The sequence below is a fragment of the Coloeus monedula genome, assembly GCF_965178545.1.
Source record: "Coloeus monedula genome assembly, chromosome: 2".
In the NCBI taxonomy this organism is placed as follows: domain Eukaryota; kingdom Metazoa; phylum Chordata; class Aves; order Passeriformes; family Corvidae; genus Coloeus; species Coloeus monedula.
This window is the reverse complement of record NC_138782.1, coordinates 74,463,488-74,488,297: the sequence shown is the minus strand read 5'-3', so window position 1 is coordinate 74,488,297 and position 24,810 is coordinate 74,463,488. Positions and strand designations below refer to the sequence as shown.

The 24,810-nt window shown below is 42.2% G+C and overlaps 1 protein-coding gene across 1 annotated transcript in view; it reads right to left on the bottom strand.

The window, feature by feature from the left end:
- SEC63 (SEC63 homolog, protein translocation regulator) overlaps positions 1 to 13,241 on the bottom strand; it is a 59,274-nt gene extending 46,033 nt beyond the window's left edge. The window contains exon 1 of the mRNA XM_082301920.1: positions 13,040 to 13,241. Within this exon, the coding sequence (XP_082158046.1) occupies positions 13,040 to 13,163 (124 nt within the window). The 5' untranslated portion in view covers positions 13,164 to 13,241. The remainder of the gene's footprint in view (positions 1 to 13,039) is intronic.
- Positions 13,242 to 24,810: the final 11,569 nt, after the last annotated feature.

The window sequence follows — 24,810 nt, the reverse complement described above, 5'->3', positions numbered from 1 at the left end:
TTTTAGCAATAGGCATTAAAGAGCCTTGGAAAGCAAAGGTGTAATGCACCCGTGGGCTTTTGAGTTAATCTCACTAACACTAACCCATGCATCAAGGTGCTGTTAAAGCACCCCTCTCACATGAGGATGTAGACTGCCACTTCATTTCTGTAAATAATTTGGGGAAGCATCCCATGCTTGCCTTATTTCCCTCCACATTGTTCTGGATGCATCCAAAGTTCCTGAGATTCACAAGCAGGTTTTCACCAACGTAATTCTTATTCACAAGGCTTCTGCCAAGTGCCTTTTATAATAATTTAAAAAATGTATGTGAATATCCAGCCAAAACTACATCTTAATATACTTTTCAAGTTTGAGAAATACAACTAGTACTGCTACAAAAGAAAACCTGAGTGTCATCTCTTTCATGACTTTGTCAGAGGCCTTACAGAAGTTTAGGGAGATGATATAGGTTGCTCTTCCCTTTTTGACTGTTGCAGTCACTTCTTTGGTACTCCAGGCAACAACACAGGTATGACTAGAGAATGTTTAAGTAAACAATCAACTTCTCTTGATCAGAACTTATGCATGCCTCTTGAATATCCAGTTCGTTAAGCCAGAGGTGTCTGCTTTTTCTGCACAGGTAACACAGACTACACAGTTCTCAGGTAAAACAGAACAACCTAACAGGTTGCAAAGGGTGGAAAAGACCTCGGGAGATCACCTAATCCAACCCTGCTGCTAAGAAGAGGGTCAACAAAGCAGCTGCTCGAGGTATGGCTGCAGGCCTTTCGAGTAGCTTCAAAGACAGAGCTCACTGAGCCACCCATTCTACAGTTTGATCATCCTCATGGGGCAAAAATTTCTCACATCTGTCTCAACCTCTGTTCATTTACCAATCACATAATGGGTGAGGACACAGGACACACAAACAGAGAAGGAAGCTAATTACAGGTTGGATTTGCTGTTTCCAGAGATTACATTCAACCCGTGTCTACAACTCAGCCATGCCCGGCTTACGTTTGGTTTTGAAGTTCACCCATCTTACATACTTGTTTCCAAAGAAACAGGAGGATACACCAAATCTTTAGGAAGGCTGGACAAATGATCCCTACCTAGACCTAATCTTTTTGTTTCAGGTTCTGGAGGTTCCAAAAAGTGCTTAAAAAAAACCCAAAAAACCCTAAAGGGAGATTATTTTTCATCTGTCTGAGAAAAGAGAAAAGATTACACATTTATTGTTATTGGAGACAGGCAATTCTTGAAGAGAGAGAACGGAAAGAGACACAGCTGCAGCTATACTGAAAAGTTTTAATCTCCAGAGTCTTGTTTCAGCTGCAACAAACAAAGGTCATTTTTAGGAAAAAAAATTACCACAAATAAGACTACTGGCATCAGTACTTCTATCTAAAGCATATAAAAGTCTTAAAGTATCAGTATCATTTCTGGCTATTAGGATAGCCAAAAGCAAATGAAAAGCCAATATCCAGAATACATGGAAGCCACCAGTTTCCCATCATTCTACCTCAAACAGCAGGAAAGAACAGAAACACATCCTAGCCTCCTGTGTTCTTTCTATCTTCAGGCTACTAAGAAAAGCAAAGTCACATAGTCTAAAATACAGCTCCAGTGGACTCTGACAGAAAACGAAACAGGAGGAGGTGCACATGAAACACTCTGCCCACCAGCTGCAGACAATTCATCTAAAGGAGAATGGTTTTGCAAGAAAATTGCTTATTTCAGCAAAGAACACAGAGCAACATAGTTCTGCAGCCCTAGGAAATGCCAAGATCACTTTAAAAACAGACTTTCACAAAACTCATTTGTAGTGTGTAGTGTCCTCTCTCCACACCTGAATGGAAAACTTGTACCTGTGGAAAGCATCAAGAGATGCAACTAATACACACATCATGCAAGTCTTGAATAAAGGTTACAGCCCAGGGGTACCATGGCTCTAAGCATTAAATCTCATCCATTAAAACTGAGGGCAACAGGCTCAGTCAAAACACTCTCAAGAGTTTCCAGGTTTGCTGGGTTTTATTCAGGGCTCTACAGTTTTAATCCTCTAAACTGCACACTAAGTAGGCTCCTATTTACTTTCAACAGTTATGGGCATGCATATATATATATATATATATATATATATACACACATATGCAAAATCTGAACTCCTGGGCTTTTTTCTACTCCAACAATAACAGAAATTAAGTAATGTATGAACAATTTATTTATTGAGGTCTTGAACTGAGGCTCTCTGAACGAATTTACTTAAGCACTGAACCATTTCTTGTATAACAGATGAAGTAGGAAAAGGCTACCCTACTGCTTCGCTAGGCCATCTTTGCTTAACTCTATTGACATTTTCCTTGATAATTATTATAAAATAAGACTCCACATGGATATAGTAAGTTATCTGAGAATAATTTTAAAAATCACAGGATTAGGAAAAAACCCATACACTTACTTTCAAAAAAAGCCACTGACAAACACTGATAACTATGTTTTAAAAGCAGGAACCCATCTTTACCAGCAACTAAGTGGCAGGATTCAAACTTGCAGAAGACTCACAGTCAGCAACTCCTCTGAAATACTAAGCAATTTCAAACCTTATTATAATAGGATTGACTTCTACTGTAAAACCCCAAATTAAGAGGCATGAAGCAAATTAAATTGATTTTAGAGTGTTCTAAAACACAGTTGCTTAAATCCAAAAGTCTTCAAATAACCACTAGTGTTTCCATTAGGATTACTTTAAAAAAAAAAAAAATTAAAAATGGAAAGCATGTTTCAGGACTTCGAATGGACCATAGCAGTGAAGAATTAAATGATCTGATAGACACTTTCTAACTTTAATGGCTATTATTATAAGAAGTCTCCTCATTACCCTCATTATTTATCTATAAAGAGGTCCTGTCCAAGTTACCCTCTTCACTAAAACATTTATAGCTGAAAAATCTCACTCCCATTGTCTTCAAAGAGATTTTTTTCTGGCTAGTAAATATTCATAGAAATAAGCAAAAAAAAATCATGTGTTTTGAGTAACATGTTAAGTAGTAAAACCCCAAGCAGTTCATTAACTACAAAGAGACCTGCGAAAGACTTAACAGCAAGGGTGCTTTTTTCCAGAGCATGTTTTGCAGCAACTAGATTAAGCTTAAAAGGAACAAAAAGTAACCTAACTTTTCATTCCCACAATTCCACACATATTTGCTGACCAAAAGACAGCATTTGTAACTAACAGCTCTAAAAAACAGCAACATAAGGTGATTCAACATCTTGAAAGTTAACTTCTTTTCAGAGTTTACTTACTCAGGCTTTCTGTGTACAGTCAGCTGGGCACAGTTCCACACTACACTACTGCTAATCAAGCCATTTCCAAACCTTGTCCTTCCTATTAGTGTACTGTTTCTGACAAAACTGTCAGTGGTACTACCTATGCTAACTTTGAAGCTCTATCACCTAAATTATCTAATTCACAGTACAGGTGGACCTATAGGTGCATTGCAAAACTTTAATAGAATCTGAGAGGAATCAGAAAACTGGACATTTTACTATGGAACAACACCCACATGAGTCAAGGTTAACAATTTTAGATGAAGCCAACAATAGTGCTGAGCTCCAAGATTACACACTCTTAACTATTAGCTTAATTTTATCAGTTTGGTGTGGGGAGGAAACCAGAACACATTAAGTCCAGAACCAATGTGAACAAAAGTAACTTAGCGCATCACCAATCACTAAAAATGCTTGTAGTCAGTTTTGTTCTGATGCACACCTGGAAGAAAATCTAATAAAGGACAGAACTAGTGGACACAAGGGTAAGTACCATACATCCATTTATCATCTGTGACGTCTTTGGTAAAGGTGAAGTCCTCTAAAGGAAGTAAACATATGGAACAGATACTCCTGATGCAGACTGTAGTTTCCAAAAGGCTTTTTAAACATTCCTCTTAGAAGTCTTTCAGGACAACCATCTAACTATTGCAAAAATAAATATGTGACTAGAAGATTGAGTGGTGAATTCCTACAGCAGAAGGAAATCACCAGGAGCTCTGCAGGAATCTGTGCTGGAACTACAATACTCACACTTCACTAATAAGTAATCTGACTAAAAGGCTGAGCAGTAAAATAAAGCTTCTGGATGATATTAACTTATTCTGGGTAACAAGGACAGGGCATCCTGAAGAATTGTAAAGATTGAGCAAGTGCACTACTGAATGGAACATGAAATTGAGAGTATGAAAACGTACAGAGCAGCGGGGGCTATCCTAATTTTATATATAAAAGGATCAGCTCAAGGCTGACCATTATGCAATCTTGTGTTGTGAGAAACTGTTCTACGTAAACCTCAGCTGAATGCTTACTACTAATAAAAAACAGAGCAAGTGTTTAGGGCATTCCTATGAGAAAGGGAAGGGATTATTACTCCACAACATAAGCTGGAGGTATGTCTAACCTTGAGGTTGTACAAACCTCAAGTATGACACAGTCCTAGTTCCCACCTCTCAAAGAGGGACAACCAGAAAATATTCAATTAAGGTGAACAAGGGCCATCAAATGTGTAAGGAGATTTATGTCCAAAATATAATCTACAAATCTTCCAGGTGGGAGAGAGTAAAGTACAAGGAGAGGTAATGGAAGGCTGTAACAAACCTAAGTGACAGCCAGGACAGACAGGACTGAATGTTTACTGCCTCTTCCAATAGAGCAAATAAGGATTGTTAAGCAACATCAGAAGCAGCTGCAAAACAAAGGTGATTATTTGCAGTGTGGGCAGCAGATCTGGTGACCTCCCTCACACAGGATGGTATAGATGCTATACCAAAAGAGTTACTGAACTCAAAACCACTGGAAACATGGAGAATATGCAAAGGAAGCACCATTTATGCTTGTCCTGTTACTCCTTCCTTAAGGTATTCACTTCTTTAATACTACATAAAAGCCCCCACCTGATCTCACCCGTATGTCCATTCTTTTGTTTCTAAAGAAAAAAAGGGTATTTGCAACTTTTTTGGTAAGCCTTTGTAGAAGCCACAATGCTTACAAATATCCTAGTTTCAAACAGTTCATCTAGCCAACCATCACAAAGCAATCCTCTGAATTTGAAATGTTTGTAAGCAGTTTCCTGTAAAAGAAATACTAGATGAAAATCTGAAAACACCTCTTCAATCTTCTTAATTGTATACTTATTTAAAAACTGGTGCAGACGCTAATCTTTATGCTCGGGAAAGAAATTAAGTACTTATTCTGTGCCTCTCTCTGCCCTTCATACTTCTAGCCAGCACAACCCTAGTCAGCATGACACAGAGACACATGTCAGTCCTGGCTAATAACTGAGGGAAAGGCCTATAAACCCCACAGTGGGAGAAGGCAGCACCACAGGGGGCAGGGATGCAGCAGCAGCCCCTGTCTAGACTTGTTCAAATTGCTGCAGATCTGAACCCTTCTTCTCAGGTATGAATTTGAAACACAAGTTTAAAAAAAAAAAAAAAAATCACAACCAACAAACCAGAAAAAACCAAACTATGGAATCACTATTGATTCTATTCCTTGTCATTTACCTCGCTTCTCTCAAAATTCCTGCTCCTTCTCCAAGAACCATTTAGCTGCCCATGAAACCATAACTGAATTTAATTCTCTAACACATAGCCTGTATATCCTGGTATCTTAGTGTCACCTACGTAAGTAGTCAAGACAATCTTGCAGCAACTATTAAATGAACAAGGCATGTAATAAAACCTTCAGTACACTATTTTCATAAGCTTACATAACTTAGGATGAATTTTTTAAAAACAGAAACTACTTTACTTTTACATAAACATAATGAAAGATAAAGTTCTTGTAATGGCTTGATCTTTAACTTGCCACAAAAAAGCTTTTCAGCATTTTGTATTCCGGACCATCTTGAAGCTACTCAACTAATCTCTAAACAGGGCTATTAATTTTATTTTACTGCTAGGAAGCTACAGTGCTCATAGTAAGATTACAATACTTTTTAAAAATGCCATGAAAACACAGGCAATTTTTTTTCCAAATAACAGAGTAGTTTGGAGAACTGTGCAAAGACTTTGTTTTGAAAAATACTTTCAGAGATAACTGCTGGGCATTACTAGTGACATGTCACGATGTTTGCCCCTTCTTCAAATGTTTCTCAAAAAATCCCTACCACTTCAAAACAGCAATATAGGGAAAAAAAAGTATCAAAACAGAGTTAAGTATCACCATTACATTATATTCTGCCTTTTAACAGTCACCTAATAAACAGTATTTTTCTGAACTTGAAACTGTTTAAGTCAACCATGGTACACTCAAGCTCTCAAAAATCTCAATTTGTATGTAGTAACAGTTCTTAAATGCACGACTGAGTTTCATGGACTCTCCTCCCACTTCCTGACACAATGATGAAAGGTTATATTAACAGGAAAGGATAAGCACACACATATGGGCACAAAATGCTTATATTCAGAGATATCAAGTTTTCACATGCATGCTTATCCACCACATTAGCAATGAGCATAGCATCCTGTGGTTTTATACTGTCCTTTTATCCTGTCCTTTACCAGCATCCTGTACTTTATCCTGCATTACCAAATACCAAAATGCTGTGAAATACTTTGGAGTAAGGTTAATGAGATTGCAGTGAGCTGTGGGCAAGGACAGGCATCACAGTTAACCCACTCCTATCAAGCTTATCTCACATCAGAGGATTAGGAGCAGCACAAAAGAATTTTACCCACAGTGGGAGCAGCAGCAATGCTGCTTCCTCTACCCCAGCTGCTGTGAGGTATAAGGGCTCATTACTCCGTTACAGATAAAACTGAAGAAGTGCTGCCTGCATTCTCTACGCTGGCTTGAGTCACATCCAAGTTGCACACTCACTGTTTGTCCTTAGCCAAACCCTCAGTTCCTCTACTTGCATCTTAAAGCAGGGGATTAATATGAGAATCTCTGAGGTCAGCCTCAACACACACAGATGAAAAATACACCAACAAATTACAGAGAAACCTTCATTATTGACGCTACTGCACAGAGATATCCAGTATAGTGGGCAGATATACTGAGAAGTATGGTTCCTAACACAGCAAACCTTTACAGAAGAACTTTCTCAGGACTTCTGATCAAGGTTTTGAGTGCCAAGTGCTATCTACAGAAGTATACAAAAAGCCCTACTGCTTCAAAATAGCAGTACAGTAAAAAATTAACAAAATAGTATGAAGTATCAACATGGTATTATATTCTCCCTTTTAACAGTCACTAAGTAAGCTGTGTTTTTTAAATACTTCTATACTTTGCCCAGCCTCAATACAAAAAAGGCTGGAATAGTACTACGGTTCTCTTAACTGACTATGCTACTTCCTAGAGGCACAGGAACTTCAAAGATTAGCAGGAAATTGCCTTCCTTTGATGCTTTTTCCTGGTCTTAAAATCAAGAGTAACACACAGTTAGAAGGGGAAAAGGGATTTTACCTCGGTATTTATTTTAAGGATCCTTAGGTGCACACATCCAGGTCACATGCAGCAAAATGCACCCCCCCGAGTATGTCCCCAAAGATTGGGTATAACATTATAGGTTTTACTAATTAGCATATCTATCAAAGATTCTCCAATGAGAGGCTCAAGTGAGCCCCCCCTCCCCAAGGAACGTTCCCCTGGATGGTTCTATCTCAGTTTACAGAATGTGTTCTGGAGAGGACCTTGGGGTCTGGGGCACACTGATCCCTAGCTATGAAGCTTCTAAAATGTTTAGTCTCTTAGCTTGACAAACAAGTCCAAGAATGTAGGCAAAAGCACTAGGAATACAGAAATTGTAAAAAGGTATAACAGGGGTATAAAAGAAAAGGCAAAAAATCTTCATGGCATCACCTTAACCAGATTATTTCAAGTTTCTTTGTACTAGCCCAGTGTTCTTCAAGAAAACTTTAGCTATATCTCACACAGAAACATTGGAGAGAGGAGGGTGCAAAGGAAAAGTGTTAGTAGTGAGCAACAGGACAACATATAGCCAGGCTGGGGAACAACAACAACAAGAAACAGAAACAAACAAAAGCCAAACAAATATATTTTAAAAAAACCCCAAAACACCATAGACTTTGTATGGATTTCTGCTACAATTAAAGTAAACTAAATAGCTTTAATCCATTTCATATCAAGACTTTTTTCTAGATACAAAAATGCAGCCATTCATCTGTTTTTTCTCCTTCCCTACAGTAGGTTTTTATGTCCTTAAACTTCAAGGCAGAATATCTGTATTCCAAACAGAATAGCTGCTGCAGCCTCTTTTCTCTCAGAGAAGAGACTGCAAACTTGTATTAGAATTATCCCTGCATTCACAGCTGTTATTCTTTGGGGTTTTTGAACTGTTTTCAACATCTTGTTTTGTTCAAGTTGCTGTAAAAAACTCAGGATAGAGACTTCTATTCTTTCCATCAGCTTTGTAACAAATTATGAATACCCAATGCCCTAAAACAGGATCATTTATTTAATGCAGACCTCAGTCAACTAAAAAAGATGAAATAACAAGCTTCTAGATACATGTACTTAACTACAAAGCACATCACAATCTATGACCACCTGTTTCAGCACAGCTTTATAATTATGTCTCAATTCAGCAGCATAGGTATAAGTCAAAAAGTACACAAAGTTCAGCAAATACGTCAGCATTGTGCAACAACCGCCACATTATCCAACTAAATTAATTCACCCCTTGCTCTCCATTTTCCTTGTAGATGCTGACGTTTAAACTACACGAGCTTACACCGAAAAGTCAAAGCAAATCCAACAACAGGAAGATACTTTGATGGGCACTCCTCCACCCCTAACTGCAGAGAAGAAAAAAAATCTTTTCCTTCAACTCTCACAATTAACTTTTTGGAAAACACCTTGAAAATTCCCATAGCAGAAAATACCTTTTAGTTAAGAATGAATCTGCAGCAGAATAACTTTAGCAACCACATTTTTTGTGCTTGCAATGGTTTTCCTCACAGTAATTAGGCTAAATTTATACCAGTGTTTTCCCAAAACAGAGGTAATCCAGAAAAGGTACGACTTTTTTTTTTTTTAGTAAAAAAACATATACACACACATATATGTTTTAAAAAGTCAAGGATAAACAATATAGCCTGAAGCCGTATTCACCATCACCTGAAGCCATCAACAACACTGAAAAAAAATCATCTTCTTCCCTCAGTCACATCCTGTACCATCCCAGGTACCCACAAAGTCTTACACAGAAATGAATACACATTAAAAGTAAGACAGAAGAAAGAAAAAGAAAAAGGCCAAAAATTAATTTTAGCTAAAATGAGTTTCTTCCATTCCCATACACTGCTCAGGTGCTCTACTTGGCACAAGGGAGGGGGAGAAATACAAGACTTAACTCTGTTAGAGTACTGCTACCTTGATGCAATTATGAAACTTCAGTCCAAGACACAAAGCCGAACAATTAACCTTTTATAAGAGCCTTATTAGCTCTGAGTGAACACCAAGGAGGTAAAGTCATTTGTACAAATCCGGTTTACAAAGTCAATTACCTGCTTGTTTGGTTTTTCAAAGCTGAGGTAATGAAATTATGGGACAGTTCACAGGGTGTCTAGCACACCACAGCAAAACCTTCCCAAATATTAGCATCAACCCCTACTACAGCCTGCAGCAACACTTCATATGGGCTCTTTCAGAATGCCTGAAAAAAGCAGGTTTAGACACTCAGGAAATAAAAGCAGCTCAAATTTTTCTCAGGACTTTAGAGACATAAGTTACATCATGCTGTTCTTCCAGACAGTAGTATTGAAAACGCTTTCCAAAAGTTTATTTTAAGAAGAACTAAAAGCAAAATCTTAATGGCTTGCCAAAAAACTATTCTACTACAAATCTGACATCAGATAACACATTTTGAGTTTCCTCGAAGTAGTAAAGCAATATAGATCCAATCTTACTTTCCAATCTTCACTATGGCAAAAACAAACACTGAGTTTTGGGGCGTTTTATTTATTCTATGAGCATTTACTACAAAACTAGAGCACAGGGCAAATCCTAAAATGTTACAGGCCATCAGCAACTCCCAGATTTTTGTTCTTCTCCCTCCACTGGCACTCTCTACTGTATCACATACCACCAATCCATGGCAGTGCATTTGCAGATGGAAGCAGCTGGCACCAATGGCTTGACCTTCCTGCAATAAGCATTTCACCCTTGCTTCACACTAGCTCTAGTCTGCTCTTACAACACAATGCAGCTGAAGCTCATCTTCCAACCTAGTTTTTACCAAAAAAGGAATCTGCTCTGTGTCTTTTGGATGCTCTGGTCTGCATTGCAAAAGGGTCTGGAAGTGAGGAGGACAAGCATCTGATTTGCTTCAAAAGCTCCCTCTGATCTGGTCTTCTTCACTCCCCACAGGCTCTCCTGCAGCTGGAGCTGAACGAGCTCGCCAGTACAACTGCACCTCACCAAGTCCACCAAGGGCAACAAAGGCTGTGTTCTCCAGCACAGGTAGGGCAAAACACAAGTCCAGAACAAAAATGTTAATTGGTCCTACATGCAGAGGGCAGAGGTCTTGGTACAGCTTATTGTCTTTGGCCCGGTACTGTGCCTCAGTACTGTAAACTCCACTCTAAACTAGCATCAAAATAGCATCCCATATCAACATGCAGATATTTCTGCTTATAAATGGAAGCAGGAGTTAGCCTGTGCTTTCAGAAGAGAAATTTTCCAACACTACTTTCTCTTAGCTTCTGAAATATGTGGTTTTGTTGGTTTTTTTAAACTAGTGAGTTACTCTAAAAAGAAGAAGTGGTGGCTAAACAATTAGTATTTTTCATCACCACAAGGTTTTAATTTATTCCTGAAATCTTGCTCAAATGCTGGAACAGGCATGGTTGAATACATACAAAAAGCTGTGAGAAAATCTGGGAGGATTTTGCTGGAAATTACTTGCCTAAGAGCCATACACTTAAAACAACTTGAACATCAGTGTTCTACTACTTAGCAGATTTACTTCATAGCATCTCACTTAGTAGATCAACACTAGTCCCAAATGATGACCTGCACGGCACCTCAACTCCTTGTTTAAAAAGAGCCTGCAGAACAGAACTCAATCAGGAGACTGTAGGCATGCCATTAATGCATATGCTAAAAACTGGACTACATTCCCATTTTAAAATCCATTAAGACAATTATGAGGCAGAAATCATTCTTCCATCTCCCTTCATTTCCACTGGTGATTTTCACTTAGTTGACTCATTTCTTTGCACCAACAGCATAACAAAATCTACTTTTTGTTTTGGAAAGTATGGCTTGACACAGCTTTGTAAAAATCTAGCACTGACTGCAGAACAATATGCAGCAGGTGCTCCATATACTGGACAATGCTGGCTAGATGGAAAGAAATCAGTAATGCTTAATGGCAGCCCTCTTTGGATACTGGGTGAAATCCATACAACCATATTCCAAAGTCAGGATTTCATTTTCTGCCATTCTGTAAGAATAGCTGAAGATCAACTGTGTAAGGCTAGTAAAGTGCTTTCAAGTCTGACAGCATTTCTACAGCTTTTCCTGCTTCTGTCAGCCGCCAGAAACTGATGTTAACATCACAGAGTGTCCCTGCTGGCTATACCATTCTGCACAGCATCCCAAACAAGTCACAATCATTTTCCCAAGAAGCAGCTTCTAAGAACAACAGAGGAAGTAAAGCATTATTCAAGAGAAAAGCGAATTTTCCCCCCCACCGCCTCCCACCCTTCACCAGAACAAAAATAAAACAAATATCTTGATGTTTGGAAAAAGGTTACAGAAGTAATATTCTCTCTCTGATCCACTGCTCCTCAAGAACAGCCCAAAGATTACAAAACGCCTTTACACACAGTAACGCCTCCCTCTTGCAACAGTCAGGACACAGAAAGAGGAGGCAGAGAACCTTTCCTTTCAGCAGAGAGAACTAACTCCTCAGCTGTACAGCAGGTAGTAAGTACCTGGAGGGCACAGATCAATCCTCCAAAGAGGTTGTCCAGCCAGGGCCCTGCCAGAAGCCACAGGCGTGTCTGGCACCAGCCAACACCATGAACAGCTGTGATTTAGCACCAGAACAACATTTGATCCATCTTACTCCTTACTAGAAGGTGCAGAATTAAGAGTTCATTATTGGGTATTTCTTCTACATATAAAACTAAGTTAAGCAGAACCTGGCAAGCCATTTAAAATGGCATCAAAGCCACTAAATAACCACCAGATACTGAATGTAAAAAGATCCATCTCAGATTGCGAAGTCCAAGTGTTCTTAAGAAGTCAGTAGGTTTCTGCAATGGGAACCAGCATCAAGCATCCTTGTTTTACTCAGCCCTTAGCACCCAGCCTTTAAACACAATTTCTACAGCCTTTTAAACCTCAGAACTGCTGTTAAAAACGTGCTCCTGTACACCCTGTATACAACACCTTCTGCTTCCAAGAATAGAGGGATGCAGGAAAGACAAAGAGGAAAATTACTTTGGAAATGAGATTCTGAACTATTCAAAGAAACTTTATAACACTGTTGAGGGACACAAAGCATCATCCCGAAGGGTGATATAGAAATGTAGCCCTTCGGACATTTAACCGTGATTCGCAACAGGAAAATATTAAATCCCCATTTTCGCAGCCGGTGTGACCTTATGGCACATAAAAGCAGAGCCCGGTAACTTTTTCCCTTTGGCCCCAACTCAATAGCTTGTTCTTTCCCCACGATTAAAATCCAGGTCATCGACCCTGAAACACTCCGGGAAGACAAGGGAAAACCCAAACGCTAAACAAAGCCCCGGACCCCGGCGCGGCGATGACTCTGCAGGAGCCGCGGCGCGGAGCCGGGCGCGCTTTGGGAGCGGCGGCCCCCCGGACCCTCCCGCCGGCCCAGGTACCGCTAAATGGCCGCCGGCGAGCACAGCGCGGGGCCGCCGCCCCTCCAGGCGGCACCCGGGGGCGCGGGCAGGGCCGGACGGGCGCCCCGGCCGCGGTGGCTCCGCGACGGGCCCGGCCCGGCCCCCCGTGCCGCGGCGCGGGCGGAGGAGCCGGCAGTGCCCGAGGTTGGGCCGCTCACCGGCGTGCTGGTCCCGCGGCCACAGGTAGTAGGTGGCGGGGATGACGATGAGCCCCACGAAGCTGGTGAGGAAGTAGAAGAACGTGTTGCCGCTGTCGTCGTACTGGAACTGCTGCCCCGCCATGGCCGCGCCGGCCGCCCGTCCCCGCTGCCGCCGGCGGCCCCCCGGTGTCGCCGCCCCGGGATCCCGCGAGATCCCAGGCTCGCTCGCCCGCTCGCCCGCCCCTTCCCAGGCCGCGCAAGCAGACGTGTCACTACTCAGCCACCATAGCCCGTGTGGCGTCACGAGCGGGCCCGCCCACAGGCCCCGCCCGGCCGCCGATTGGCTCGGCCCGAAGCACCGCCCCTCAGGAATCACTAAATCCCAGGATCTCGGATCCGAGCAATCACAGCCTGGGCCAGGCGCGCGGAGGCGGGGGCGGGCTGTGGGTACGTGTTCTAACTTCTTTGCTGAAGCAGCGTTGTCTCAGAGCACGTGCCACAGATTCCTTAAGATTGGAAGAGATGTCTGAATCTCGCCCAACCCCCTGCCAAGGTGTAGGTGACAGCACCTAGAGCAGGTGATGCAGGAACCTGCCCAAGTGGATGTGGAATGTCTTCAGAGAGGGAGAGTCCACGACCTGCCCAGGCTGCCTGTTCCAGTGCTCTGCTTCCCTCCATGTAAAGAAATTCTTCCTCATGTTGAGGTGGAACTTCTGTGTTTTAGTTTATGGCCATCCTCACTCTGTCACAAGGCACCACCTAAAAGTCTGGCACCACCCCCTTAACAAATGCCTTTGAGAAATTTATATGCATTGATGAGATCCACTCTCAGCCTTCCCTAGACTAAACAGGCCCAGCTCCCTCACTCTCTCCTCATAAGAGAGATGCTCCAGGCCCCTCACCATCTCTGCTGGACTGTCTACAGTAGCTCTTTGTCTCTCTGGTACTGATAAGCCTGAAACTGGACACAGCACTCCAGATGTGGCCTCACTGGGGATGAGTAGAGAGGCAGGATCACCTCCCTTGACCTGCTGGCCACACTCTTCCCAGTGCAGTCCAGGGTACCATTGGGCCTCCTGGCCACAAGGGTGCTGCCAGCTCATGGTCAGCTTGTCACCCACCAAGAGTCCCAGGTCCTTGTCTGCAGAGCTGATCTCTAGCACATCAGTCGCCAGCCTGTACTGGCACTTGAGGTTATTCCTCCACAGATGCAGTATCCTACACTTGTCCTTGTTGAACCTCCTTAGTTTTCTCTCCACCTAATTCTCCAGCCTGTCGAGGTCCTTCTGAATCCATTCAGCAGGACAGGATTGCATCCATATGGTTCTGGAATATCTCCAGTGAGGGAGACTCCACAACCTCTCTGGGCAGCCTGTTCCAGTGCTCAGTAACCCACACATAAAGTCCTGACTCATGTTTGTGTGGAACTTCCTGTGCATCAGTTTCTGCCTGTTGCCTCTTGTTCTGTTCTCACTGAGAAGAGCCTGGGAACAGGAAAGTATTTCAGACATAATAGAGTTCTCAGAATTTGGAGGGTGGACCCTCAGCAGACATGTGAGAGCAAACACTTAAAATGCATCTCATTCTGAATTAGTTGCAGGAATGGTCATGCTTTACAAGGGGTTATGACCCTAAAGGTGTGAAATCAAAAGGCAGGTACTGTGATGATCCTATTCACACCATTAATGGCAAGTTACCTCTTTGAGTTAGGTAAGATTGCTGATCATGCCTATTCATGGGAATATGCCCACCTCTGCAGATTCACAGTCCAGTGTACAGCCACTCATAACTGTGATCCTATAAAAATCTCACATCTTCAGTGCTTGTAAGTTCAGGCTATGGGAAACCGTGACACAGAAGTGGTGATGGCATCACATGCAAGGGAAGCATTAGGCATATCTTAGAAAGAAGTTCTGCCCCAACATTGACAAAGACTGATGTGGGAAATGGAGAGAAAGGTAACACAATGCCACAACCAGTGAGTAGCACCAAATGTCCTGGTGCCATGATATGGTAGTCCACAAATGGACAAAATCTCTAGTTTTTCTTGGAAAGGATTTTGTGTTAATTTCTTTTTTTTTTAATAAAATACTTTATTTTTTTTCATTGATACTCTCTGTAATTGCTTCCAGTTAGATCCTTGTAGGGTTCATAGGCAAAGGTTAAGGTATTTCCTTCTATGTATTTTGCTATACACCCTGAGTACTGTACACTCCCTGCAGTGATGGCAACTCTTGCAGCAGATGTTTTGGAAGAGCCCTGAATGCATTAAAACTCATCTCCCTCTGGGTTTCTAGTCCTTAATGTTTTACAGTGAGGCAGTGAAAAGCTGCTGTGCACAGTAAAGAAGACATGACAGGTAAAAACCTACACATGTAATCAGACCAGTTTTGTAAGCAGAGGAAATGCTCTTCCTCCAGCTGTGTTCATTAGCTGAGTTTGCTTCTTCAGGCAGATAAAGGCACAGAGCGCTCACAGACAATTATGTTCCTGCAGGTTTTGTGAAAGCAGCTTGTTAGATGAGGAAGGCTTGTGAGGGCACCAGCTTGAAGGACCAGCAGTGGGTGAGCCAAGATCTTACTAGACACTGTAAAATCCACACAGGAAACAGCCTGTGTAAGTAAGTGCCCTGTAGAAAATCTCTGCTCGATGCATTCAGCAGATCACAGGAGCAAGATCAGGAGGAAAGCAGGCACGTTGCAGATCATTAGATAGTTTCTTAATGCCACTGTTTCGTAACCCAGTTACGGATTTTCTATCTGTTGTTGGCAACATCGCTCCTTAGCCACATTGGTGTGTGAGGGGATTGGTTGCCCATGGCATTAACTGACTTAGGAGGGAATCCTAAGGGTCTGCTTTCAGCCTTATCTTGTCTCTGCTTTCTCCCTGCCAGCCTGTTCCAGCTATTAGCCAGGAGCCACTGGAAAGGAGGGCTGGAGAAAAATAATTCCTACCATCAGCTCCAGTATGCAGGTTTCCCCAGCCAGAAGGGGGGATGCCCCATAAATGACCAGTAGTGAGCAGAGACGACTCTAGCTTAAACCCCAAGGGTTTGAGTGCCATTCCTTACATACTCAATTTCTCTATAAGAAGTGATGTGATCCCTTGCTTCCCAGGAAAAAGGAAGAAGCAATATTGCTTTTTCCATTCATGGCCTGTCTGGAAGGTCACCCAGGTGAAAACAACCCCAGCTCCTTGGCTTTGAGATGCAATGTGTTCCACTGGAGGTGAAGATAACATTATGGGGTATCTTGATTACATATCTATTTGTAACCTAGAGGAATTTGATCTTCCCAAAATGCTCTCAAAATACTTTAAGGACCTGTTATGTCAGCTCACAGAAGTGCCCTTTTTTGCAACACAGCTCTGTCATGCTATTAGCAGTTGTCATGAGCCCTTCCACGTGAGCAGGGTCTGCACAGGTGGGTTCTGCAGCCATGGGGGCTGCCCCCAGCATCTCACGGCACACTTCTGCCATCCACCTGGCTTCCCTTCAGTACCCCACACTAGGTTCAAATTACTCAGTGTCACACACATGGTCATTTGCACAGTGGTTTCACGGTTACCGGCACCTCTCCTGCACATCTCCTGCTGGTGTTTCTGATCTCACAGGGGATTGTCAGCTGCTGACTGCCTCTACCACACCTTCAGGCTTTTATCAGGCTTAGTTACAAAAATGCAGCTGACTGAGTTTGATCCTACCTTAATCCCTAACCATACAAGCCAGGGACCCAAATTACTGGCAGAAGAAAGAGCGCTTTGACAAGGTCCCAAAATCTCTGTGGAAGAAAAGCAGTGACAAACCTGATATGGTGCCAAAGATGACAATCAGACTGGTTTAGTGGGTAGGAATGGTGAAACTTAGAACGATTCAGCTGTAACAGGTATGTACTTTTCAAACAGAACAGAAGATTTTATGACTGTAAAATGGAAATTAAAACCTAGTAGATATGCTGTACGCTGTGGGAATTTGTGTCCCACATGTCATGACCTTCCTAATCTTCTGTGAGGTGATGGACTGCTTTCCCACAGCTGACAGTCTGGAGAGCGGGATCTCCAGAGGTCATGACTGGCCGGCAGATGGTGCTGTGGAAATTATGCACAGCAGGCACTGTAACAGGGTTCGGCTCTAGCCTTGGCAGAATCAGTAAGTCGAAAACAGACTCTTCTATTAAGTCCTTTTTATTAACAGTGCTCCAGCTCAAACTAGGCATCTCTGAAGATGGACCCCAAACAAAGAAATCCCTTGGCAATTATTCCTTTACAATCTAAGTTCACCCCTCATGTGACAGCTAGGACCAATGGTAATATTGGAGTCTGGGGTCTTCTTTTTATTGATTTTCTTGCTGGTTTTTTACTAAGCAGTTCAAAGTGGTCATCTTCTTAGACAATATACAGTGGTTCTGTATCCTGTTTCACATCCTCTTAGGTTATCTTCTGGTTCTGTAGTTAGCTTCTTGGCATGCTGTTATATGGATGTCACAGCTCATAAACCACAACCTACAGGCTTTGCATACTCTAGCTATTAATGTTTAAGCTGCTAGTGCTAAGTTGAAACTAACATTTTCTACAACAGTCCTCCCTTTGTTTTTATTAACATTCCTGTTACATGGGAGCAGAATACCCTAAGGTATTGAGTACAGTAAATGTTACAACATTGAATTCAAACAAACAGTTATTTCAAAGATCATTATAAAAATTAATAACCTACAAAGAATTCATTTTGCCCAAGTTCCTAATCTGGTACCCAGGAGGTGAGCCAATATTTCTTGGTGAACTATTGGTGAAGAAGTGACCATACTTCTTGGAATCTTGCTGAAATATTGTCCTATTATATTTTATGCATTAATTTTATTTGTTCCCACAACTTTGGACATTGGCTGAAATCTTTTCACTCTGGTCAATGTACATGCAACAACTGATATTAATAATTGTGCATGCCTCCCTGTGTGAAACTAACAAAATTAATCTGCTATCACTAGCCAGTGTTTATATCCACACGCTGCAGGCATATTCATATAATCTATTTGCAATCTTTGGAATGGAAAAAGTGCTCATGGTCAATTTCACAATTCAGTTTTATAAGTAAGGATTTATGACAGGTGGGACAGGTATTAATAATTCTTTTAGCAGCTGCATAGACACCCAGATCTGCCCATACTTGCTGTACTTGATTAGCCACTGCTTCCATTCTTCCATGAACTTCATCATGGAACCATTCAGTTATCAGTTATTTCTTCAGTAAGACAGGTTTTCCCCCTATTATTCATATTCCATCTTCAGTCTTGCACTGCTTCCAACTTTTCCCACTGTTCCTTTTCTTCACTCATTGCACTTGATTGGTTATAATCCTTTTGGATGGTCAACATCAGGCCATGAGCTCTTATCTGAAGTAACTGCCATAATGTGCACCACAGGTTGACGAGCTGTGGCCTTTGCTGCTGCATCAGTTAAGACATTCCCTTGGCTGACTACAGTAGCATCCCCTGTACAGAATGGACAGCAAACCACAGCAATTTCTTTGGGAAGTTGAATTGTGTCCAACAAGTCCCAAATTTCTGTTCCATTAGCCACACCTTTTCCTGAGGAGGTGGGACACCCCCATTCTTTCCACTATATGCCTATTGCATGGCATATGCCAAGAGCACACTTTGTTTAAATACTTACCTTCTGCTTCCCAGGCATTGCTGCTCAGGCTAAGGCTATTAACTCTGCCCCTTAAGGACCAGCTGTTGCTGGAAGGGCTCTGGCATCTGCAACCTGCCACTGTTCCACAATTGTGTAGCCAGGTTTTGCTGCCTGCGTAAACAGTAGGATGATCAATCTGCGAATAAAACAAGACCTGGGTTTTGTCTGTCTGGGATCTGCTTGTGCCTTACTGATAGTCTGGATTACCATGTCACATCAGCGGAGCTCTTCCCCTTCTCCTGGTATTGGTAATAGTGTTGCCAGGTAGGGTCACACATCTACATTTAACAGAGTTAGTTCATATTTATGTGCACATTGGCGAGACACGGCTTGTGTCTTTTAGTGCTTGTGAAGTAATTCTACTTCATGTGGCACATAGATTGTAATTGGGTGCCCTAATACTAAAGACTGAGTTTTTCCCCTGTTGTAGCTGCCACTGACATGGATCTAATATATGTTGGAGTTCCAGGTGCCATCAGATCCAGCTGGACAGAATAATATGCCACAGGTCTTTGATGAGGTACTAATTTCTGCATTGACACTCCACTAGCCACTCTTTTTCTTGTATGTATATACAGATCAAAAGGCTTTGTGTAGTCTGGAAGTCCTAAAGCTGGAGCCAAAACCAAGGCCCCTTTTACAGCTCTGAAGGCTTTTCCCATTCTGGCCCCATATAATGGGTTCTATTGCTTCATGTTTTGTTGTTGCTGTCAGAGATTATGTTAGTTCCCCTAATCCTGGTATCCATGGTTGGCAAAGCCCAGCTGAACCTAAGAACTCTCATAGCTGGTTGTGGTTTTTTTTAACTGGCCAAGAAATTTCAATTATAACCTTTACTCTTTCTGTATCTATTACTTGCTGTCCTTCCTTTAAAACAAATCCCAGATATTCTACTCCCATTTGACACAGCTGGAGCATGGATGGAGAGGTGCCCTTGGTTGCTAAGGCAGTGTATAAATGTTTAGTATGTTTTAAACAGTCATTAAAAATTCAATTAGCTATTAGTAAATAAGTCATCTTCATATTGCACTAAAACGGATCCACCAGGTAACTCAATATCTTTTAAATCTTCTTTTAATATCTGAGAAAATATGGCAGGAGACCCATTAAACCCATATGAAAGACAAGATCACATCAACTGAAGTGTCTTCCAAGTGAATGCAAACAAGGGCTGGCTTTCTTCATCTGTGGGAACACTGAAGAACACTGCAGTCAAATCAGTCACAGTAAAACATGTAGCCCAGTGCATGATTTGCAAGAGTGCAGGAGAGGAATCTGGCACTGAGGGGTGTGAGACATGCCGGTTAGTTGCTCTCAAATCTGGAATAAATTGAAACTCAGGATCCCCATTTTTATTCAATCTGGTTTTTTCTAACTGGTGAATTGGAGTTTTATGTGGGAATTCAGACACTTCCAAGGTTCCTTGCACACGGTGCTGATCTACTTGGTTTTGATTAGTTTTCCCTGCTTCCCGGGAATGGGATACTGCTCACAGCAGAGGGCGCGCCTCCCTTTGTTTTCAGAAGTATTTCGGCAGTCGCACGTCAGTTCCCCATTGACTGCATTTCCCTGGGCACCACTTCCAGGGGTTTAGGTATCTCCAGGTCAGGCTCCTGAGCTTCCGATGTTACACACACCCCCGTGATTGTCAAATCGATACTCCAAATGACAGATGTAATTGTACATCCAGGGTTTGGAGGAGATCTCTTCCTAATAAAAAAGACAGGGACACTTCTGCTAATACAAATCTTCTCCACATCCCTTTATTTCCTGTTTCTTATAGTAATTTCCACATCCCATAAACTCCAATTTCCACAGTATTCTGAGTCCTTGCCTTTAGTCATTGCAGATTACCTCATGATTCCTCTCTTGCATCTCCCATGTCCAGTTCCCCATGATGCCTCCTTGGATGCAGTGAGCATTTTCTTTGCCAGTGACCAAGTTTCCCACAGTAATGACACTTTTCCTCCCATTTAATTACAAATCTTCTCATTTCTTTTTCAAATTTGCTATCTGACCTACCTCTGACCCCTCATCAAGAGGGGAAATCCCTTCTTTCACCCTTTTAGTTGTAAACATTTTGCCAGTTTTGCCACTAAAACACTAGCCTCTTGTTGCTTTTCCTGTTTATTTTCCTTTGCAAGCTCAGGTCTATGCATTCCTCCCCATCCATCAAACATAAACACGTAACACATAAACATCATCCACAAAATTTAGGGTCTTTGTAATGTCCCCCCTTGCCACCCAGCCATATGTTCTTTAAAATATTTCTGTATATCTGAGGTGACTTGATCAACAAATACTCTTGCCACTAGCTCATTGTTTAAGTTCTGTGTGGTCATTCCTCTGTGTTTTGATAAATCCCACCATGGTCATCCCCAATATCACTAAGGTGTTCCTCTAAACACTGCCTACATTCCTGTACTTTGGACCAATTCACTCCAGATTCTCCACAAGCTTTAACAGCTTCCACTAAATTACACCTCAGTTCAGGGCATCCCTCTCTCTGTGCTGGGTATATCCACCATACCGTATGCCAAATTTGAGTGCCTTGCTCTGATCAAGCCATGCACACCACTGCTACCATGCTTCTGAACTGGCATTTGAACCCACTTGAAGCCAGAATATCCAGAATTTAGTAGTGGAATTTTAGCATTCATCAGTCAGTGCCTTCTGTCCCCAAAGTTCTCAGCTGATGCCAGCAGCTGGACATTTGGAGACTAGAGCATCCAACATCTAGTGGTGGATGCCTAGAGTCCCATCTGGGTCTCCAAACTGCTATGGAAATTACACACAGCAGCCACCACAGCCGGGTTCAACTCTAGACTTTCACTGAATCAATGAACTGAAAGGAGATTCTTCTACATAGTCCTTTTTATTAATAGCACTACAGCTTGAACTGGGTGCCTCCAAAGAGGGACCCCAAACAGAGAGATCCCTGGGCAATTATTTCCTTACAATCTAAACTCCCCACCCCTCATGCAACAGTTCCATAATTTTGGGGTCTGGGATCTGCTGGTTTTGCATCCGATTTTGGGGTCTGGGATCTGCTGGTTTTGGATTTTCTTGCTGTTTCAGTACTAAATGGTCATCTTACCCAGTAAACAGTGCTTCTATATCCTATTTCACATCCTCTTATGGATGTTTTGGCCAATTCTGTAGTTAGATATTTGGCATGTTGTAATATGGTTGTTATAATTCATGTGCCACAGTCTATAGGCTTTGTGCACTCTAACTATTAATGTTTAAGCTGCTAGTGCTAAATTTCTAGTAACTTCTTCTACAGTAATGGCAATCCAACACAATGCTGGGACAGTCTCCAGCTCATGCTGCTGCCAAACAAGTCTGATAAGAAGGTGATGAATTTCCAATGATTTGCTAGTTTTGTAGGTATACTAGCTCCCAATAAAATGCAGTGTGGCATTACCTAAGTCTAGCATATCTGGGCCATCAAAGCAACAAAAGAAGGCAGCTCTTAGTGTGTTTAGGTGAGAAAGACTAAAGATAACAAGTTTACATGGCATTTTTTATTGAAATGGGCACTGCTAATAAAACAGCTCTTTATGAGGGCTTCAGAAGAACTTGTCACCATGGAAAAGCTACAGACACCAGAAGGGCAGCAGGATCTGCACTGTGTGCAACTGGGATACACCTCAGGCTTCCCAGCTGTGTTGGGTGGTCTCTTAGATCCCTGCTTTGGTTCTGCTCCTGGTCTACCCTGCAAGCAGTGTCCCACAGGAGTCTTTGTGTTTGGCCCAGCTATTTCAGAAATGTTCTTTCTCTGTGTCTGTCCTGTGACACAAGATGGTCCATTCTTCCAATTACTTCCAGTCAAAAGTTTAGCGTGACCAACCTAAAGAGCCATGAACCAAAAATAGACTTTCATGAAGGGACACACTATGGGAGGGAAGCTGCCCACAGCTAGTTCCATGAAGGCAAGTGACTGCCTGCAACCACTTCCTTGCAAACACCACTGCCCTTCTCACTGGCACTTTTTATTGCTGCTATTTTATTTATTTCTGACAGAGGAGCCAGATAAAAATTGATGGCCCAATGACACTCCCTGGGACCTCAGTGGACCTGCCTTCTTTATATTTGCTTGTTCTTTTTGATGAGAATAAAACTAGTGTTGTCCAGAGTCAGAGATGAGTTTTAACATAACCATACAAGGAAGAAAGATCCCAAAATGTTTCAACCTCTACTTGGACTGCCTACAGGAGAGTAGCTCCCTCTTGGCATTGCCCCATTCTTGCATACCCCAGTGTCCAACTTGCTTCCCAACAGGGGTGAGAAAATATTTGTATCATATGTTCCTTGGCAGGCTTCCTAACATTTTCATGCAATTTCCACAAATGCCCCCATAGATCCACTCCTGGCTAGGCACAAGGATTGTGCCAGACCAATAGGAATGGGATGGGGGAAGTGAAGGAGAAGAACTGAAGGGCAGTGGCATGGAATTCTGTAGGATGGGTGCCATGGTTTAACCCCAGCTGGCTGCTGAAGGACAAGGTTGGTTTGCAGAAGGGAAAGATACGCAACTGGCTTTATGTATCACTCAGTGAGGTTCCATATATAAACTGGGGGAAAGCTGGCAGGGGGGCACTGCCCATGGTCTGGCTGGGCATTGGTCAGAAGGTGGTGAACAATTGCTATATAATACTGTGTGTCATCACTACTATGGTTGCTCTGTGCATATTAACCCCATTACAGTAAAAATTACCCAGGACAAGCTCATCAGTGACGGAACAAGGGCTGGTTTCAGCTGGCAACTCTGTCCCATGCAGCTGCTCACTCACTCTCCCCTGGTGGGATGGGGAGGAGAATCAAGAGAGTAGAAGGGAGAAAACCCACATGATAAAGACAGTTTAACAGCTAAAGCAAAAGCCACACATGCAAGCAAAACAAAACAATCAAGGAATTCACTCACAGTTTCCCATGGGCAGGCAGGTGTTCAGCTATCCCCAGGAGAGCAGGGTTCCATCACACTTAACAGTGACTTGGGAAGACAAGCAACATCACTCCAAATATCCCCTCCTTTCTCCTTCTTCCCCAGCTTTATATGCTGAGCATGACGCCATAGGGCATGGGAGATCCCTTTGGTCAGCTGAGGTCAATTGTCTGGGCTGTGTCCTCTCCCAACTCCTTTTGCAGGGCCCTCTCTGGCGGGGTGGGGTGAGAGGCAGAAAAGGCCTTGACTCTGTGCAAGCGCTGCCCAGCAGAAGCTACAACATCCCTGAATTGTCAACTCTGTTTACAGCACAAATCTGAATCACAGCCTCCTCATACCAGCTACTGTGAAGAAAATTACCTGTATTCCAGGCAAAACCATGACAATGGGAAAATGGAGCTTTCCTGGGCAGTGTGCTGAATACTGCAGAACTTCATGTAGTGGGTCATTTCAGATGACAGTAAATTGTGGGGTATTCCTGCTGAGAGGTGACAAATTCAGGAAAAAGGTCCTAGAGCAGATTGCTAGCAGCTTGTATCTCAGTAGTGTAGAGGTTAGTGGCAACTCAAAACCCCACAGTGCTCCTGAATAAAGAAAGTGCAGCGCCAGAAGAGCCAGAAAAGTGGGAAGATAAGAGCTTAAGCACCTTATACGTTCATCTGTAAGGTTTGGGCTGTGATTTCCTGCAGTTTTACCCTTAGCAGAAATCCAGTGGTTGAGTAACATCAGGAATCAATTTGGTTGGCATTTTGGCCTACTTTGTTCTTTCCTGCTGTGTGCTAGGGAATAACTGGGAGGATGCAATACTGAAGCTAAGCAGTGCTTTAGAAGCTGAGGGTTTCCACTGACCTAGGGCCAATGTCCTTTCCTTCCTTCCTTCCTTCCTTCCTTCCTTTCTTTCTTTCTTTCTTTCTTTCTTTCTTTCTTTCTTTCTTTCTTTCTTTCTTTCTTTCTTTCTTTCTTTCTTTCTTTCTTTCTTTCTTTCTTTCTTTCTTTCTTTCTTTCTTTCTTTCTTTCTTTCTTTCTTTCTTTCTTTCTTTCTTTCTTTCTTTCTTTCTTTCTTTCTTTCTTTCTTTCTTTCTTTCTTTCTTTCTTTCTTTCTTTCTTTCTTTCTTTCTTTCTTTCTTTCTTTCTTTCTTTCTTTCTTTCTTTC